This window comes from Pongo pygmaeus, chromosome 17 (assembly GCF_028885625.2).
Source record: "Pongo pygmaeus isolate AG05252 chromosome 17, NHGRI_mPonPyg2-v2.0_pri, whole genome shotgun sequence".
Classification (NCBI taxonomy): Eukaryota; Metazoa; Chordata; class Mammalia; order Primates; family Hominidae; genus Pongo; species Pongo pygmaeus.
In genome coordinates this window covers 78,342,661-78,362,436 of record NC_072390.2, presented here as the reverse complement: position 1 = coordinate 78,362,436, position 19,776 = coordinate 78,342,661, and the positions used below count along the sequence as shown (strand labels likewise).

At 43.6% G+C, this 19,776-nt stretch overlaps 1 protein-coding gene, 1 long non-coding RNA gene and 1 pseudogene across 2 annotated transcripts in view; 2 read left to right on the top strand and 1 right to left on the bottom strand.

The window, feature by feature from the left end:
* Positions 1-5,799: 5,799 nt before the first annotated feature.
* LOC134738463 (uncharacterized) lies at positions 5,800-8,384 on the bottom strand. Its single transcript, XR_010124186.1, has 2 exons — positions 7,420-8,384; positions 5,800-6,875 (listed from the first exon to the last, which is right to left on the bottom strand). It is a non-coding gene; the product is annotated as an uncharacterized LOC134738463 (long non-coding RNA).
* The window catches only part of VPS4B (vacuolar protein sorting 4 homolog B), a 33,313-nt gene continuing 21,703 nt past the window's right edge, over positions 8,167-19,776 (top strand). The window contains exons 1-2 of the mRNA XM_054460882.2: positions 8,167-8,450; positions 19,182-19,293. Coding sequence (XP_054316857.1) covers positions 8,424-8,450; positions 19,182-19,293 — 139 coding nt within the window. The 5' untranslated portion in view covers positions 8,167-8,423. The remainder of the gene's footprint in view (positions 8,451-19,181; positions 19,294-19,776) is intronic.
* LOC129018866 (26S proteasome regulatory subunit 8-like) lies at positions 9,588-16,504 on the top strand (annotated as a pseudogene).

Here is a 19,776-nt window from a genome sequence, read left to right as displayed (position 1 = left end):
CCCTAAAGTAAGAGACTTGAAGTAGCAGAAACTCTGCGTGTGTGTGTGTGTGTGTGTGTGTGTGTGTGTGTGTATGTGTCTCTGGCTTTCAAGAAGCAGGTTATCAGCTATCATGAATTCTACAGCTCCAGGGAAATGACTTCTGACAACAATCACAGGCAGTTGGAAGCATATCCATCCCTAGTTGAGCCTGCTGATGAAAATGCATCCCAGCCTACACCTTGATTTCAGCCTTGTGAGACCTTGAGCACAGAACATAGCTAAGCTGGGCCTGGCTTCCCGATCCACAGAAACTGTGAGACAATAAAAGTACGTTGTTTTAAGCCACTGAGTTTGTGCTAATTTGTTATGCAGCAATAGAAAACTAATATAATCATATTTCATGTGTTAAATGATTCTTTATAAGACACTAGAAGGATTTCCTTTAAACTTTGGGAGAATATAAGGATGTCTCTTCTTGACACTTTTAACTTTGTATGGGAAAGAGGCGAAGGTATCATTGTTTGCAGAAGTTTTCATCATTCGCCTAGAAACCCCCAGAGAATAGGTAGATGATCTATTAGAAACAAAGTGTCTGCCAAAATCAACCTGCATATATTCATGGTCTCCTGTATATAAACCATAATCTGCTAGAAAATATGGGAATAAAATACATTACTTGTGATAGCAACAATAGCACAGTAAAATTCCTAGAGATAAATCCAAATCAAATGTTCAGAAACCATGTGAAGAAAAATATAGAACACTGCTAAGAAGTATACAAGAAGCAGGTGCCATGACTCACACCTATAATCCCAGCACTTTGGGAGGCCAAGGTGGGCAGATCACAAGGTCAGGAGTTCAAGACCCGCCTGACCAACATGGCGAAACCCCATCTCTATTAAAAATACAAAAATTAGCAGGGCATGGTGGTGTGTGCCTGTAATCCCAGCCACTCAAGAGGCTGAGGTAGGAGAATAGCTTGAACCCGGGAGGTAGAGGTTACAGTGAGCCAAGATCACCCTACTGCACTCTAGCCTGGGTGACAGAGCGAGACCCGTCAAAAAAAAAGCATACAAGAAGACTTGAAGAAAGATGTATCATGATTTTTAAACCTGAGGGAAACTCATTTCTGTAAAGATATGTCCATCTGCTCTGAATTAATATATCAATTCAATTACAAAATAAATAGATGTTTTAGGTGGAACTTGACAAATAATACTAAAATTCATGTGGAAAAGTAATGTAAGAAAAATCTGAACTATCCTGAAAATTCTTGATAGCAAACATTTAATGAGTGTTAACTATGTTTTGAGCCCAATCCTGTGATGTTCTAGTCTCATTTAATTCTCATGTAGCCCCAGTAGACAGATAGTAATACCACCCCCATTTTATAGATGCAGAAACAGCAGTTTAGAGAGATTGAGTAATTGCCTACTACGTGCTAGAGTCTAGATTTTGAAGGTGGTGTGGTGGCTCACGCCTGTAATCCCAGCACTCTGGGAGGCCAAGGCAGGCAGATCACCTGAGGTCAGGAGTTCGAGACCAGCCTGGTCAACATGGTGAAGCCCCGTCTCTACTAAAAATACAGTATATTAGCCGGGCGTTGTGGCAGGCACCTGTAATCTCAGCTACTTGGGAAGCTGAGGCAGGAGAATCACTTGAACCCAGGAGGCGGAGGTTGCAGTGAGCTGAGATCGCATCATTACACTCCAGCCTGGGCAACAAGAGCAAAACTCCATCTCAAAAAATAAAAAATAAAAATTGAAGCAAGCATTCTAACATCAGAAACTGAGCCCTTAACTAGTGTTGCATTCTGCTTAGAAGAAACCGGGCAGTCTCACAAGACACTGAAAAGTATTATAAAGCTATTGTAATAAGTTTTGTTGGAGTAAGAATAGGTGGTTAAAAGGAATAGTTAAAACATCATTAAGAATTCAGACAAATCCTTGTAAGAAAATGGAATACAATAAGGGCTGTGCTTTCAAATGAGTGAAGAAAAGATGAATGTTAACCAAATAATATTGGAACAATTGGCTACTCATTTGGAATAAATAAAACACCAAAATAAATTCCAGACAGGTCAAAGATTTGGATGCAATAGTGAAACCCTGAACATACTGGAAGAAGATAAAGGTATGATGTTGTTGTTTTAAACAATCTACTAGTGGGTAAGCTCTTTCTCAACACAGCAAAAAAGAAAAAGAATAAATTTTCATGCCAAAAAAGTAATGACCCAAATACTAACATGATAAAATATTTGCAACACATACAACACAAGAATACCTTGTTTTATACGCTTTTATAAAGCATATAAATCCATAAATCCACACCCATAGACTCAACCAACTGCAGGTGAAAATATGAGTAAAAAGAAGGCCAGGTGCGATGGCTCATGCCTGTAATCCCAGCACTCTGGGAAGCTGAGGCGGGTGGATCACAAGGTCAGGAGTTCGAGACCAGCCTGGCCAATATGGTGAAACCCTGTCTCTACTAAAAAATACAAAAATTAGCTGGGTGTGGTGGCGTGCGCCTGTAGTCCCAGCTACTCGGGAGTCTGAAGCAGGAGAATCGCTTGAACCCGGGAAGCAGAGGTTGCAGTGAGCCGAGATTGCGCCACTGCACTGCAGCCTGAGCAACAGAGCGAGACTCTGTCTCAAAAAATAAAAAATAAAATAAAATAAAATAAAAACAAGATGGGCCAGGCACGGTGGCTCATGCCTGTAATCCCAGCACTTCCAGAGGCCGAGGTGGGCGGATCACCTGACATAAGAAGTTCGAGACTAGCCTGGCCAACATGGTGAAACCCCATCTCTACTAAAATACAAAATTAGCCGGGTGTGGCTAAAAAAACTTTTTTCTTTTTTTTATCCTAGCCTGCAAACTTCTTGAGGGCAGACCCCTCATCTTTTCTTCTGTGCTAATGCCTTATGTCATGTTCACCCTTATATGACCAACAATGAGGAATTGCTGCTTCATCCCCACGCCCTCCATCACATGGCTGAATGAATGACATTGATGGGTTGATTCCCACACCTCCTTATCAGTCCACAAGCTGGCTGTGGCTTCATATGAATACAATGAATAGCAATAAGTGAGAAAAGGCTGGGCCTTCAAGGTAGCTGAGCACATTCAGAAAGGAATGTCACCTGATGGGCTCAACCAGCTTCCTGCCTGACAACTGCCTGAGTCACTTTCATGGGATCAGCCCCGTCAGCACTTTGCCTTCCTTCAAGTTATGTTTCCGGTCAGGGAGGAAGCTGAAAACTCAACAAGTAGAGACCAGACTTCTGAGTGCACATGAGAGGAGGACCTTAATATTAATATATGCATGTCCTTTAACATGGTCTGAGTGAAATGAATTCAGTCCTGGGCGGTCTGCATGTGAGACCCTGTCGAAGGCTGAATCCACAAACACCACCTGCCACCCCACTGACCTTCCTAACTTCTGAAGTCCTGAGCACAGCAGGGAAACTCCATTGTGTTCAACAAACCTTGGCTATTTAAGAACACACCCTCTTTGTACATGTAGGTGGTAAGGCAGGGGGTACGTTGCAAATGGAATAAAATGAAGTCTTAGCCCTTGGGGATTTTTTCATCTAGAAAAGTACAACACTGTGCTAGTAAGATCAACAATTTTTGAGCATCTGCTCTGCACCAGGCACTGTGTTAGGCACTTGGCATGTGTGATTTAAGGGCAATTCGAGGTCCAAAGTGCGATGAGAGCTCAGAGAGGTTTCAGAAGTTTCCTGAAGTGACACTGGAACTGACACTTGAGGAATAGTATGATTTTAACAGGTTGAATTAGTGAAAGCAATGGAAGGAGCCAGGAATTTTTTTTCCCCCCTCAAGACGGAGTTTTGCTCTTGTTGCCCAGGCTGGAGTGCAATGGCATGATCTCAGGTCATTGCAACCTCCCCCTCCCTGGTTCAAGCCATTCTCCTGTCTCAGCCTCCCGAGTAGCTGGGATTACTGGCCCCTGCCACCATGCCCGGCTAATTTTTGTATTTTTAGTAGAGACAGGGTTTCACCATGTTGGCAAGACTGGTCTCAAACTCCTGACCTCAGGCGATCCATCCGCCTCAGGCTCCCAAAGTGCTGAGATCACAGGCGTGAGCCACCACACCAGGCCAGGAGCGAGAATCTATTCTTCAAAGTCCAAGAGGCAAAGAACGGGGGCTGCACTGCAGGAACTGGGAATATCCCTTTTGGCTCTGCATCCCTTGTTTTCTAGAATGAAACACTTGCAGGAACCTCCTACTTGATCTTACTGCCTCCTCTCTTTCTGGTGTATCCTAAAAGGACTGTCAGATCCACCTTCATGAAACCAACATCTGACCAAATCACAACTCTACCAAGAAGGAAGACAGGAAGACAGAAAAGCAGGAGGTAGTGACAGAATGAAGAGGGAAGCTTTCAACAAATCTTCTTACAGAATAATGTCCAAACTCATTATTCCAAGCCTCTAACTGGCAGTGCCAGTTGGTGCATTTTTAGCTTCATCTCCTGCCACTCCAACCCCACAGCGCCTCTGCTTCCTACATTCCAGGGATCCCTCAGAGCAGGTACTTTATTCTTCCACGCCTTTATTTCTGCTTTTCCTTCTGCCTGGAATGGCCTGCACTCCGTCAAAATCAAATTAAGATTTTAAACTTCAGTTTAAGTGAACTTTCCCTAAGACATCCCTAACCACTCATTCAAAATTAAGCTTTCTCTCCCCTGTGGTCCCACAGGGCTTCCTGCCTCTATCCTAGCACTTGTCACCCTGGAGTCAGAAGACCTGGGTCAAACTCCAGCTCCACCATATAAAAGCTGAATGAATTGGGGGGGGGGATTTCTACTGATACCTCTGAGGCTGTTTCCCTTTTTTTCTTTCTTTTTTTTTTTTTTTTGAGATGGAGTCTTGCTCTGTCGCCAGGCTGGAGTGCAGTGGCGCGATCTCAGCTCACTGCAACCTCCGCCTCCTGGGTTCAAGTGATTCTCATGCCTCAGCCTCCCGAGTAGCTGGGATTATAGGCACGTGCCACTACACCCAGCTAGTTTTTGTATTTTTAGTGGAGACGGGATTTCACCATGTTGGCCAGGATGGTCTCAATCTCCTGACCTCGTGATCTGCCCGCCTCGGCCTCCCAAAGTGCTAGAATTACAGGCGTGAGCCACCGTGCCTGGCCTGTTTCCTCTTTTGTAAAAATGGGATATTTAAGATTTACCTTGTAGTATACAATAAGATAACATATGCAAAACTCTTACACATGTAATATTTTTACATTTACATTTTAAATATGTAAACGGTTAAAAGTTTCTACTCCACTAAAATGTAAGGTCCCAGGGAACAGGAATTTTAAAATGAAAAATTTTCCTTTTAAAATAATACTTACAGGCTGGGTGTGTTTGTTCCCGCCTGTAATCCCAGCACATTGGGTGGCTGAGGCAGGCAGATCACTTGAGGACAGGAGTTCGGAACCAGCCTGGACAACATGGCAAAACCCCATCTCTACAAAAATACAAACAATTTGCCGAGCATGGTGGCACATGCCTGTCATCCTAGCTACTCGGGAGGCTGAGGCAGGAGAATCATTATGGGAGGTGGAGGATGCAGTGAGCCGAGATTGCACCACTGCACTCCAGCCTGGGTGACAGAGCGAGACTTTGTCTCAAATAAATAAATAAATAAATAAAAATTAAAAATAAACTCTTACAGAATAGTTGCAAAGGTATACAGAGAATTCCCATGTATTCTTCACCCAGCTTCCCCTACTGTTAACATCTTAAATAACCATGGTACATTATCAACAATAAGAAATTAACATTGATAAAATACTATTAGCTAAACTGCAGACTTTATTCTCATTCTTACAACAGTTTTTCAACTCATGGCCCTTTTCTGTTTCAGGATCCAATCCAGAATCCCATACTGCATTTAGTTGTCATCTTCTTAGTCTCTTCAATCTGTGACAGTTCCTCAGTCTTTCCTTGTCTTTTATGACCTTGACATTTTTGAGGAGCACTGGTTATTTTGTAGAAGTAGAAAAATCCTCCATATGAATTTTTCTGATGTTCTCTCATGATTAGATTGAGGTTACAGGTTTGGGAAGCATACCACAGAGGTAATGTGCCCTTCTCCACATCAGGGGTTCCATCATAACAACGTGGCTTATTACTGGTGATAAAAGAGGGGTTTTTTGTTTGTTTGTTTGTTTTTACCGATTCTCACTCTGTTGCCCGGGCTGGAGTGCAGTGGTGTGATCTTGGCTCACTGCAACCTCTGCCTCCTGGGTTCAAGTGATTCTCCTGCTTCAGCCTCCCAAGTAGCTAGAATTACAGGTAGGCACCATCATGCCTGGCTAATTTTTGTTTGTTTATTTTGAGACAGAGTTTCGCTCTGTAGCCCAGGCTGGAGTGCTGTGGTGTGATCTCAGCTCACTGCAACCTCTGCCTCCTGGGTCCCGGTTCAAGCAATTCTCCTGCCTCAGCCTCCGGAATAGCTGGGATTACAGGAACGCACCACCATGCCCAGCTAATTTTTGTATTTTTAGTAGAGACGGGGTTTCACCATGTTGGCCAGGCTGGTCTTGAACTCCTGACCTCAGGTGATCGCCCGCCTCTGCCTCCCAAAGTGCTGGGATTACAGGCTTGAGTCACCGCGCCCGGCCCGTCTTTGCTTAAATTATAAACTCAGTTTCTCCCACAGTTAGTTCAGCCTATGCCCAGGAATGTACAAGGACAGCTTGGAGGTTAAAAGTAAGATGGAGTTGGTTAAGTTAGATCTCTTTCACTGTCTCAGTCATCATTTTGCGAAGGCAATTTCACAAGTGGGAAGGACGGACTGGTAGATGCAGGGCAGAGAGAGGGCTCTGTGCTTTGAGCCTGGATGATACAGATTTGGCAATACTATCCTAAGGAGAGACCAGAGAAAGAAGTTAAGGGTAGAAGGTAATTAATTTGAGTATGTTGAATTTGTCTTGCAGAAAAACTCTGTGAAGGAAACCTCTGGGAGGCTGTTGTAAATGCTGGGCAGGGGATGGGGTAGGTCTAGAGATCCAGATTTGAAGTGATTTCTAGTCTATTGATAGTTGAAGCTCAAGAAGAGAATAAGATGAGCAGAGGTGGAGAAGAAAGAAGAGGACACCAGACTCTTGAGTAAATTCAGCTTAAGCTCAGGGAGGAGTAAGAAAGGGAGACAGTGAAGGAGGCAGAGAAGGAACATTAGGAAGCTGGACAAACAAGAACTGGGTAGTTGACAATACCAATGAAGAGGGAGGAGGAGAGGACTTTAATTCTTTCGGAGATGCTAGATTAGAAAAAATTAAGGAATGAGTGAGAAGAAAATGATGGAGTGATTAAACATCTATGTTGCTTTCCTTTGAGAAGGTTAACTATGAAAAGAAGAAAAGGGTGGTGGCGGCTGCAAACCATAGGAAGGCTGAGAAAGGGTTTTACCTTGGTTCTGCCTCTAATCTCTGACGCATTTAACCTCCTCAAGCCATTTTCTTGTAAACATAACTGGCATAAATAATATCTGATATGCCCATTTTACAGGACAAGTGCTTCCCTCTCAGACCATATACTCGAGGACAGCGGCCGTCCACGCCTTATTTACATTCATCTTCCCAACACACAGTCATTTGGAAGATGCCGTGTGGCGTGGGAAGAACAAGCAGGAACGAGCACCGACCCGCCCGCGGCCTGACTGCTAGTGCATCGCTGTGCGGCCGCCTCACCGCGCACTCCCTCCTGAATTATTCACCACCGAGACGAGGACGGTGATCGCCCCCATTCCACAGAGGACATGGAGTGAAAAAGGCGCAGTCACAGGCCCAAAGCCCCCAGTCGGCGGGTCTTGGAAACGGGTGACTTTTTCACTCAAATGCTACGAGGCAACGAGGCATGTGGATGAGGAGGGAAGGGAGCCAGGGCCAATAATTCATCTCAAAGTAAAAGACGTCCCCGGAGGTGGGGAACAAACAAACAAACAACAACAAAACCCGGCTCTGTGCTTCCGCGCTTGCGCTCTCCTAGGTCCGCCAGGCTGCCGCCCCGCGCCTAGGCCAGAGCCTCAGTGCGCCTGCGCCTAGCCCAACTTCCGCCAGGGCTCGATTGGCTTCCAGGCTACTTCACCCGGCCTAGGGAGGGCCTGCGCTGTGGCTAGAGAAGGGAGTCTGGTGACTGGGTGCGCGTGCTGATGACGAAATCGGAAGTCCCCGGAGCAGAGGCGAGACCAGAACCTAGAGGGGCTCAGGATTGCGGAAGTTTGGTGGGGAGGGTCGGAGCTGTGGTGGAGAGCTTGTTGTCTAAAACAAGTTCCGGAAGGGAGGCTGCCCCTCGCGGTCCGAGAACCACCGGCCTCCCCTGTTTGAGGGCTGTTACCCCGTGCGCGCTTCGACGTTGCTGCTGTTGGCTCTCCTCGCCCCTCGTTCCCTTGGGAACCGCCTGGGACCTCCGCCATGTCATCCACTTCGCCCAACCTCCAGGTATCATTGCTCATCTCCCGTCCCCCTAGGGCGCTGGGACCGAGGGGAGGCGCGAGAAGCGGGTGGGGGGCGGGGAGAAGGGAGGAAGCGGCCGCGCCTGTGGTCGAGGCGCAGGAGGGCGGGTCCGGGGACCTGCAGCAGGTGGGAGAGGGGCCCGTTTTCCAACGGAAAGGTCGTTTCTGGCCCGCTCTTGGGGTCTCCCGAGCCACTGGCTTTGTGAGACTCTTCACTTTTGTTGAGACTTCCCGCTTCCAAACCAGCCAAGATCTGGGCAGGTTTCTCCAATCAGGGTTAAGGGAGAAAAAAAGAACGTAATTTTTGCAAAGCCCTATTCTGTACCAGTTGAAAGCCCTATTCTGGACCAGTGGTCATAGTTCGGTCTTAGTTTCTCAAGCTGACAGCAGACCCCTTCATTCTGAGCTGTCAGGTGAGTAGAGATATGGGAACAGACCAAGAATCTGAGATTACAGCCAGCCTACAGACAATCTCCGTGAAGTCATTGAATTTATATGCACACTCGTGTGGCTCCCAGATTGTAATGTGTAAGATCGAGGAGTATTCTTAAACCTCTGTGTGGCTCCACTTCCCCTCCTCTACCGCAATGAGCACAGTGTTTTGTACACAAATCATGGAATCTTAAGATTTTAGACTTAATCGTTAGTCCTCTGTGGAATGGAATTCGTTCAGAAAAGAAATTTCTTAATGTAATGGTGTCTCCCATCCCCAGAATGGATCTAGGGTTTCAGTGGAGTTTAGAATGTAATGTGGCTTAATGTAGAGGACTCCCAGTCCAGTAAGTCAATAAGGGACAAAAGAGTAGCCTAAAATACTTGTATTGAGTCCCCGTCTTGGACTTCCGGTAGTTTGTTGAACAAGCATTTATTGGAGTGCCTGATAGAGGCATCAGAGGTAAGGGAAGAACTCCTTAGCCCATGGTAATTGATTCTGAAGAAAGACCACTCAAAGTAGACCCACTTAAACAGAGATTAAAATTTCACACACACATACACAAAAAGAGTGGGAAAGGAGGCTCGCTTGGGACTTTCATCTTGAAAATCGACCTAGAAGATTATGAAAATAATTGTTTATCTTTCACAAAATATTATAATTGTGTAATTGCAACAATGACTCATTTTGTGGAATAAGTCAAGTGTTGATTTGTCTGTGTTTTTTCTTTTTCTTTTCTTTTTTTTTTTTTTTTTTTTGAAATGGAGTCTTGCTCTGTCGCCCAGGCTTGAGTGCAGTGGCGCGATTTCGGCTCACTACAACCTGCACCTCCCGGGTTCAAGCGATTCTCCTGCCTCAGCCTCCCGAGTAGCTGGGACTACAGGCGCCCACCGCCACGCCCGGCTAATTTTTGTATTTTTAGTAGAGATGAGGTTTCACCATGTTGGCCCAGGCTGGCCTCCTGACCTCAGGTGATCCGCCCACCTCAGCCTCCCAAAGTGCTGGGATTACAGGCGTGAGCCACCGCGCCCGGGCGACTATCTTTTTCACCAAGGTTGTATTAAACTAAGATTCAGCAATCTTCACTTGAGTTTTTTGTAGCTTTTTGTAGTCCTATTTGGAAGGGTTCTTTTTGGTAAACGTATTTGGAAAAAGCGTTGGTCATTTGGTAAAAGTATTTTTCCCTTGAGTATTAAAGGTGACTCTTCTGAAGTGCCCATCTTGTCATCGTTGGCTTTTTAACAATTTTTATTCCACCAGCTTTTCATTTGTCAGAGACTTCGCATGTGATTTCGATACTCTATAACGTAATCTTCATCATTTGCAGGTTTTTGTTGTTGTTGTTTTGAGACAGTCTTGCTCTGTTGCCCAGACTGGAGTGCAGTGGCGTGATCTTGGCTCACTGCAACCTCCACCTCCCAGGTTCAAGTGATTCTTGTGCCTCAGCCTCCCGAGTAGCTGGGATTACAGGCGCCTGCCACCACGCCCGGCTAATTTTTTCTATTTTTAGTAGAGACGGGGTTTCACCATGTTGGCCAGGCTAGTCTTGAACTCCTGACCTCAAGTGATCCGCCCACCTTAGCCTCCCAAAGTGCTGGGATTACAGGTGTGAGCCACCGTGCCCGGCCCCAGAATGCATCATACTTGAATTGGACTGTTGGCTGTTCTTCAGTGAATCAGCCAGAGACTGACCAACATTAAAGGCATAATTGTTACTGTTAAGCAGGAAGGATCTTGAATTGTAATTTTGTTAGTGGTAGGTTCACATGTGTGCTTTCTCAGTCAACCTTTTCAACCTTCTAACCTAGGAAATTTGGATTAATATTCATGTAATGGTTAACTTCCTGCTGAACAAGGCAAAAATCTCTGTGGCCAGATGCTTATAATCTAATGAGGGAATGCAGATAACTAAAAATCAAAATTATATAATAATGTAATAAAGCTACCCAGTAGTCTCCACTTCCCTGTGGTTTTACTTTCCACAGTTTCAATAACCCAAAGTTAACCTGGGTCCAAAAATTTTAAATGAAATATTCCGGAATAAATAGTTCATAATTTTGAAACACTATGTCACAATGCCTGTGTCATTCACTTCACTTCATATCATCACGTAGGCATTTTATTATTTCACATAATCACAAGAAGGTTGAGAATAATGCAATAAGATGTTGAGAGAGATAAACCACATTCACGTCACTTTTATTATAGTATATTGTAATAAAATGTACTGGGCAAGGAGGCAAGGTCTGTGTGATGGGAGGTGGTAAGGGGCCAAATTATTAGAGTATCCATTTAAATAAAGTGGAAAGGATTGATCAGAGGAGAAAAATTGAAGATGGAGAAGAGTCAAACTTGTATCTGCATTTTTTTTTTTTTTTTTTTTTTGAGACGGAGTCTCACTCAGTTGCCCAGGCAGAAGTGCAGTGGCATGATCTCGGCTTATGGTAACCTCCATTTTCCAGGCTCAAGCGATTCTCCTGCCTCAGCTCCCCATGTAGCAGCTGGGATTACAGGCATGCACCACCACACCCAGCTAATTTTTGTAGAGATGGGGATTTGCTGTGTTGGCCAGGCTGGTCTCAAACTCCTGAACTCAGGTGATGCACCCCTCTTGGCCCCCCAAAGTGGTAGAATTACAGGCGTGAGCCGCTGCTCCCAGCTGTGTCTGCATTTTAAAAGTGAGGGAGAAAGAAGAGTCTGGGTTTTCTCCCAGATTTCTGGGTTGGGTATCTGAGTACCCAACTCAGGTAGGGATTGGTTCTGGGAATACAAAAGGAGAGCTATTTGGGGCCAGGGCAAGGGAGTGAAATAATTTGGTTCTAAACTTGTTGAATTTGAGATGCTTGTGGAGACAATCACATGGAAATGTCCGGTAAATATTTGCATACATATGTGTAGAACTAGGGAGAGTGGACTAGGCTGGAAATAAGGATTTGGGAGTTATTAGCGTACAGGTGGTAGCGGTGGTTGCAGGCATACAGAGTCACATCCTGGAGAGTTTACAGAATAAGGCAAACAAAGACCAAGGTAGAAATTCTATGGATTAGCGACATTTAAGGAGAGAGAAATGGGAGCCTGGAAAAGAATTGTTAATCAAAAGTAAAACCAGGCCAGGCGCAGTGGCTCATGCCTGTAATCCCAGTGTTCTGGGAGGCCGAGGCAGTGGATCGCTTCAGCTCAGGACTTTGAGACCAGTCTGGGCAACATGGTGAAACCCCCTCTCTGCAAAAATTAGCTGGGTGTGGTGTTGCATGCCTGTAGTCCCAGCTACTCCAGAGGCGGAGGTGGGAGAATGGCTTGAGCCCAGGAGGTGGAGGTTACAGTGAGCCTTGATCACACCCCTGTACTCCAGCCTGGGTGACACAGTGAGACCCTGTCTTAAAAAAAAAAAAAAAAAAAAGACTAATAAAACTAGAAGAAAATGTTGTCATGACAGCCAAGCAAGGAGACACTGTCAGGGTATTTGTTGTGCATGTTAAATGCTGCGAAGAGGGAGTGAGATAAGCATAAGATTTGGCTATCAGGAGGCAGAAAGCATTGCTGTGGGGGAAATAGGAGATCAGGAAACTGGGATGAACGTGGGTATTCTTTGGGATTTTGCTGTGGAGGCAAAGAGTTGAGTGAGATGTAGGGAGAGGAGAACCGAGGAGCTGAGGAGAGATGGTGTGTAGTTTGTGTTCTGTAGATGTGAGTCTGAGATAGGACAACACATTTTTCTGCTGAGGGAAAAAAGGAAGGGTTGGAGAGAACAGTTGATAGGCATGTCGTTGATGGAGAAAATGTCAGCGGAGGAAAGTGGGGATCAGCTCCGCAGCAGAGGAGAAAGAATTGGTCTCGACAGACAGGGCCTGGGACACCTTTTCTCCTGAGGTAGGTAATTGTAGAATTTACCCCATTTCTCAGGGTTTTCTAAGGTGGATGTGTCTGGGTCTCCTAAGTGGAAAAGGACAATTCCACACGTTCCCAACCTTTATACTTCCATATTGATAACTGGATCCTGACTGATCCTGAGGTGATACAGTCATTCAGTCTTGTGTCAGCCACTGTGCTAGACTCTGGGAATATAAAAAAATGAAGACAACAGATAGAACTGCTGTTCTCTTGGATCTTACGTTCTAATGGAAGAGAGAGGCCAATACATTAAAAAAAAAACAAAAAACAAACCATGTGCGTGCTCAGACACACACATGCACACACAAAGATCATCAGCCTTAAGTCACTGATGTACGGTGGGAGGAAACAGAGAGAAGTGAGTCCCAGCCCACACCTGATGAATATACTTCATTGTCAGATAAGAGAGGAATAGTCAGTGAAGGAGACTGAGAAGGAGCAGCCAGAGCGGTGGCAGGAAAACCAGCAAAGTGGTAGTTGGGGGCTCAGCAGAGGACAGTGTCCAAGAAGGAGGAAATAATCAACTTTGTAAAATGTCAGAAGATCAAGAAGACGGAGCTGGTGTTGGGATCTAGCATGCTAGAGAGCCTTGAAATGAGCCGTTTTATTATGTGATACAGGAAAGAGAATAGAGGCTACTCTGGTGAGATTTTTGGCTCTAAAAGGTAGCAGAGAAACAGAACTAACACCGAACAGTGTTTTGTTGTCAAGACTTTTTAAAGGAGGGCTGTTTGTATATTGATGGAAATATCTAGTGGACAGAAATTGTTAAGAATGACAGAAGTGAAGTAACCAAAAGGAAGAAGATACTGAAAAAGGAATAGGGAACTTTTTTTTCACTCGTTAAACAATTTTGAGTACCCGTTGTATGCCAGCACCATTCTAGGCATGGGTAGCTCAAGGTGAAGTCCTGTCCTCATGGAGCCTGCCTCCCTAAAGGAGACAGCCAGTGGGTGAGCGTACAGGTAAATACAATAACAGTGATGGGATGAGAGAGTGCAGTGGGGGCAGATAGCAAATAGAAGGGATGAGGTGCAGCCTTTGCTATAGCAAATTAGGGAGGCCTCTCTAAGTACTTGCCACCGGAACTAGGACTGAAAAGGAGACATCATGCATCTATCTGGGGAAAGGAGGGAAGAGCATTCTAGGTGGAGGGGTCCAACTGCTCGGGCTGCCTGAGTGCAGGAGGATTCTAGGGTTCAGGGGAGAACCACACGTAGCTAGGGCCCAGGTTATTTCAGACCTTGTAGATCAGCTCTAGCATCAGGATTTTAGTTTTTAATGGGAGACCATCAAAGGTTACCTTGTATGTTTTCAGGTAGTAAGGGTGGGAACAGACTGACCACTCACGAGGCTGGGTAGTAGTTTTGACATATATGATAGCAGATTGAACTAGGGTGTTAGCAAGGGAGATGGTGAGGATTATATTCAGAAAGAAAATTAGCTCTGGCTGAGGAAGGAAGATAATGTTTGATGGACCAGAGCAGATGGAGCTGGAAGAGGGGAAGACAGGCAACAGACTCTGCCAGTATTATCTGTCTGAGACTGAAGAACTCCAGTCAGTTGTGAATGATAAGAGCCAGGACCTCCAGAGGCTGCAGGCACAAAGGAATGAACTAAATGCAAAAGTTCACCTATTGCAGGAGGAGCTACAGCTTCTGCAGGAACAGGGCTCCTGTATGAGGGAAGTAGTCCGGGCCATGGGTAAGAAGAAAGTGTTAGTCAAGGTGTATCCCAAGGGCAGGTTTGTCTTAGATGTGGACAGAAAGAGCGACATCAATGACATGAGACCTAATTGCCAGGGGGCGCTAAGAAATGATAGCTACACACTGCACAATATCATACCCAGCAAAGTAGACCCACTGGTGTCACCAGTGATGGTGGAGAAGGTGCCAACCTTGATTTAAGAGATGATAGGTGGACTGGACAAGCAGATTAAGGACATCACAGAAGTGATCGAGCCGCCTGTTAAGCATCCCAAGCTCTTTGAAGCACTGGGTATCACACAACCCAGGGTGGTACTGCTGTACGGACCTCTAGGCACTGGGAAGACACTGTTTGCCTCGGCCATGGCTCACCATACAGACTGTACCTTTGTTCATATCCCTGGCTCTGAATTGGTATAGAAGTTCATCAGGAAAGGGCCAAGAATGGTGAGGGAGCTGTTTGTCATGGCATAAGGACCCGCAATTTGTCATCAGGTCTATCAGCTCCTCGCAGCTGGAGGGGGGTTCTGGAGAGGACTGTGAAGTGCTGCACATCGTGCTGGAACTGCTCAACCAACTGGACAGCTTTGAGGCTGTCCACCAAGAAGATCAAAGTTATCATGGACCGCTGCTTCGCCCAGGGCACATCAACAGAAAAATTGAATTCCAGCTGGACATTTTGAAGATCCATTCTCTGAAAAGGAACCTGACCCAGGGGATCAACCAGAGAAAAATTGCTGAGCTTATGCCAGGAGCATCAGGGGCTGAAGTGAAAGTCATATACAGAGAAGGCGGCATATATGCCCTGAGGGAACGGCGAGTCCATGTCACCCAGGAGGACTTTGAGATAGCAGTAGCCAGTGTCATGCAGAAGGATAGAGAGTAAAACATCTCCATCAAGAAACTATGGAAGTGCGGGGATGTCCTTTGTATGGATCCCTCCGGTAAAGCTTTCTGGAATGAAAAAATAAAATAATTGGCTCTCCAGAATTAACCATAGAAGACATGATTAATTTTATTAATTTTATTTCAAATGAAAAATGCTAACAGACATGGTTAATTTTTACTTCAGACGAAAAATGTTAACAGAAATAAGGTTGAAATGGGGGCATTCATCAGCAGAAAAAAAACAGATGCATATCCTCTTAATTCATCGTCTTTGATTAAAGGTTTAACATGTGCCACCCAGTACAGTGGCTACATGTGGCTATTTTAATTTTAATTACATAAACTCACTCCTCAGTCACACTAGCCACATTTCAAGTGCTCAGAAGCCATATACAGACATTCTCATCATCAGGGAAAGGCTGGTTTAATTAGCACTATGTTTGGAGCTAGATGCTTAAATAATACCCACTGCAGTATAAGAGATTTAACTTAATAAAAATCAGTGTGGTGCCTCAGTGAGGCCTGACTGAATGAGAGGAACAAGTGGCTGAAGAGGTGAGTGGCACAGCATTTCAAAATCACCTGAGAAGAAAATTATAGTTAGGATAAGAAAGAACTTATTTCTAGGCCAGGCACGGTGGCTCACGCCTGTTGTCCCAGCACTTTGGGAGGCTGAGGCAGGTGTATCACCTGAGGTCAGGAGTTTGAGACCAGCCTGGCCAGCATGGTGAAACCCCATCTCTACTAAAAATACAAAAATTAGCCAGGCATGGTGGTGGGTGCCTGTAATCCCAGCCACTGGGGAGGCTGAGGCAGGAGAATCGCATGAACCTGGGAGGCAGAGATTGCAGTGAGCCAAGATGGCGCCATTGCACTCCAGTCTGGGTGACAAGAGTGAGACTCCATCTCAAAAAAAAAAAAAGAAAAAAGAAAAAGGATTTATTTCTGCTATGTGGCTTAACCACTGAGGCTTTGAGATGCATTTTTTTTTTCTTTTTTGAGACAGTCTTGCTCTGTCACCCAGGCTAGAGTACAGTGGTGTGATCTTGGCTCACTGCAACCTCTGTCTCCCGGATTCAAGCGATTCTCCTGACTCAGCCTCCCAGGTAGCTTGGATTACAGGCGCCTGGCTAATATTTTTTGTATTTTTAGAGATGGGGTTTCATTATATTGGCCAGGCTGGTCTCGAACTCCTGACCTCAAGTGATCCGCCCTCCTCGGCCTCCCAAACTGCTGGGATTACAGGCGTGAGCCACTGTGCTCGGCCTCACGCTGTCACCCAGGCTGGAGTGCAGTGGCACAGTCTTGGCTGTGATGCATTTTCATATGACCAGTCTCACGTAACCACCACTTGACTGTGTGACTCCAAGTTTTATATTCATATACTAGCTGATAAAACTTTTGAAAAATTTAGCTTTGAATTTAGGCTACTTGAACTGTGAGACACGTAACTATTACATTTTATCAATTCTAAAGTAAACCATTTATTTTTCTTCCCTGCTACAATAGAGGAAGCATGGTCTTCCAGTGGGAGACCTGTTCCTCCCATTTACAGATCTCAGCCCAGCTATATCCAATCCATGCTCAAGTGCCCCAAAATGTAATATTCTTACACATAATTGGTTTTTGCATTGTTTGATTTTTTTGCTTATGTTATATACTTTTTAATATCTCTAACAATTGTCATTTTCATTTTTTTTTTTTACTGGCACCTTTTTCTGTTGAATAGTTTTACTACCTAAATTAACCCATTTGGAATGTTTTTATAAATCATGTTTGCCCTTTATTTGTATGTGTCTGTGCATACTTTTAAAAATTAAATATAATTTTTTCTTTTGAGATGGAGTCTCACTCTGTTGCCCAGGCTGGAGTGCAGTGGCGTGATCTTGGCTCACTGCAACCACCGCCTCCCGGGTTCCAGCAATTCTCCTGCCTCAATCTCCCAAGTAGCTGGGACTACAGGTGCACGCTGCTACGCCTGGCCAATTTTTTGTGTTTTAGTAGAGACGGGGTTTCACTGTGTTGCCCAGGCTGTTCGCAAACTCCTGAGCTCAGGAGAATTTTAGTTTGAGATAATTGTAGATTCACACGCAGTTGTAAGAAATACAGAGAATCCAGCATTCCCTTTATCCAGTTGTCTCCAGTGGCAGCATCGTGTAGAACTGGGACAGTATCACAACCAGGATATTGACATTGATACATTCCACCACTCTTACTCATATTTTCCCAGTTTTACTTGTTCTCATGTGTTTTTATGTGTGTGGTTGTGGTTGTGTTTGTGCAGTTTTATCACATGTAGATATGTGTTACATTTTGAGAGTTCTTTATGTATTCTCGATACTAGTTCTTTGTTACATATGTTTTGCAAATATTTCTCCCAGTCTACAGATTGTCTTTTCATCCTTTGAACAAAATCTTCCAGAGAGCAAAAGTTTTGTCATAAGGTCCAGTTACCTTTTTTTTTCTTTTATATAGTATGCTTTTGATGTCAAATCTAAGAACTCTTCGCCCAGCCCCAGATCCTAAGTTTTCCATGTTTTTTCTAAAAGTTTTAGCTGGGTGCAGTGGTGTGGACTTGTGGTCCTGCTATTTGGGGAGGCTGATGCAGGATTATCACTTGAGCCCAGGAGTTTAAGGCTAGCTTGGTCGACGTAGTGAGATGGAGCCCCGTCTCAACAAATAAATAATAAAAGTTTTGTAGTTTTACATTTAATTCTATGATCCATTTTTGAGTTAATTTTTGTAGGAATTATTAAGTCAGGATTCTTTTAGGTGTATGCTTATGGATGTCTACTTCCTCTAGCCCCACTTCTTAAAAAGCCTGACTTGGTGCCATTGACTGGCTTTTTGCATCATTTTCAAAAATCTCTTGGTTTTATTAGTATGGATTTATTTCCGGGACTTTTTAAAAAAATGTCGCAAAAGTAGTCCATGTTCCTTATGGGCATTTTTTAGAAGATGTGAAAAAGTAGAAAATGAAAAATCTATGAAGTTTTATCAGATATAAGCTCTGTTAAATTTCCTTCTCATCTTTTTCCTGTGCTGCTTTTTTTTGCTGTTGTTTCAAATAAATTCCTGCTACATATAAAAAGCTGTGTCCTGCTTTTAAAAAATGCCCATTATTAACACTTTCCATGTTATTACAAATATTTCTTAATGTTATTTTAGTGATCCTTTGGTATTCTGTTTTGTGGCATCCTTTATGATTTAAGTTTCCAGGTTTTGTTTTTGTTATTTAGAAGACCTCTCTGTTAATATCTTTGCTCAGTAAACCTTTTGGTTAATTACTGGATTGAAATATATGAGTATTTTTCAGATTCTTGATATTTCATTGCCCTACTGCTTCTGAAGAGGTTTCACCCCATTTACATTTCCACTATTGTTATATCTTTTAGATTAAAGCAGCATTTAATTTTTGAGAATTTCTCTAAATGCTTGTTTAGTTTGAATTTTCACGTTATTCTATTATTTCTTATTAGCCCTAAATTTAACTTTAGCTAAGTGAAAATTACATGTAAATGTTAGCAATTGGTACTAAAGTAACATTCAGTAGCATTTATTCATATAACAAATGTAATTTGCATCTTATCAACTTGTAATTTATAGTAAAATACAGTTGTGAGTTAGAAAAAAATGATTTTTTTGTTACTGTTTATTTTTTACTTATTTTTGTTTCCTTTCACAGCCCAGCAAGCTGAGAAGCTTTAAAAAAAAAAAAAAAACTTTCAATATGATTATTTACTTCAAATTTATGTTTATGCTATGATTTAAATGTTGTTATTTTGCCTCCCTCAAACAGAAAGCGATAGATCTGGCTAGCAAAGCAGCGCAAGAAGACAAGGCTGGGAACTACGAAGAAGCCCTTCAGCTCTATCAGCATGCTGTGCAGTATTTTCTTCATGTCGTTAAATGTGAGGCCATAGGTTATATTTTATTTAAAAACATGAAAAGAAAAATTTATTCTATTTCATATCTAAAAAATTGAAATATAATGCCAGAAAATTCTAAACGATCCATTTGTTAAAAAAAAAAAAAAAATACTCCACTTCCTTTCTAGTGATTTTTAAGTATTGAGACTTAGCTAGCAAATGTGATAGCCATCATAGTTATTACTTTGTATACCTAAACATCTTAAAATGTAGTATAGTCAGTGGAAAATAGGTTGGGAGACATTTTATTTGTGTCTTTACAGATACATATTGCATGTTTACCACGTGGCAGGCACTGGGGATACAATGGAAAAAAATGGATAAAACCCCTGCCCTCATGGCTCTTAAATGGAATGCAGTTGGGTAATTGAAGATGTTCTCTTGAGCTTCTACCATTTAGTTTTGAGGTTTTATGTTAAAGTGAAACTAAGAATGAGTCATAACCTGTAAGCTATGTGGGGCTCA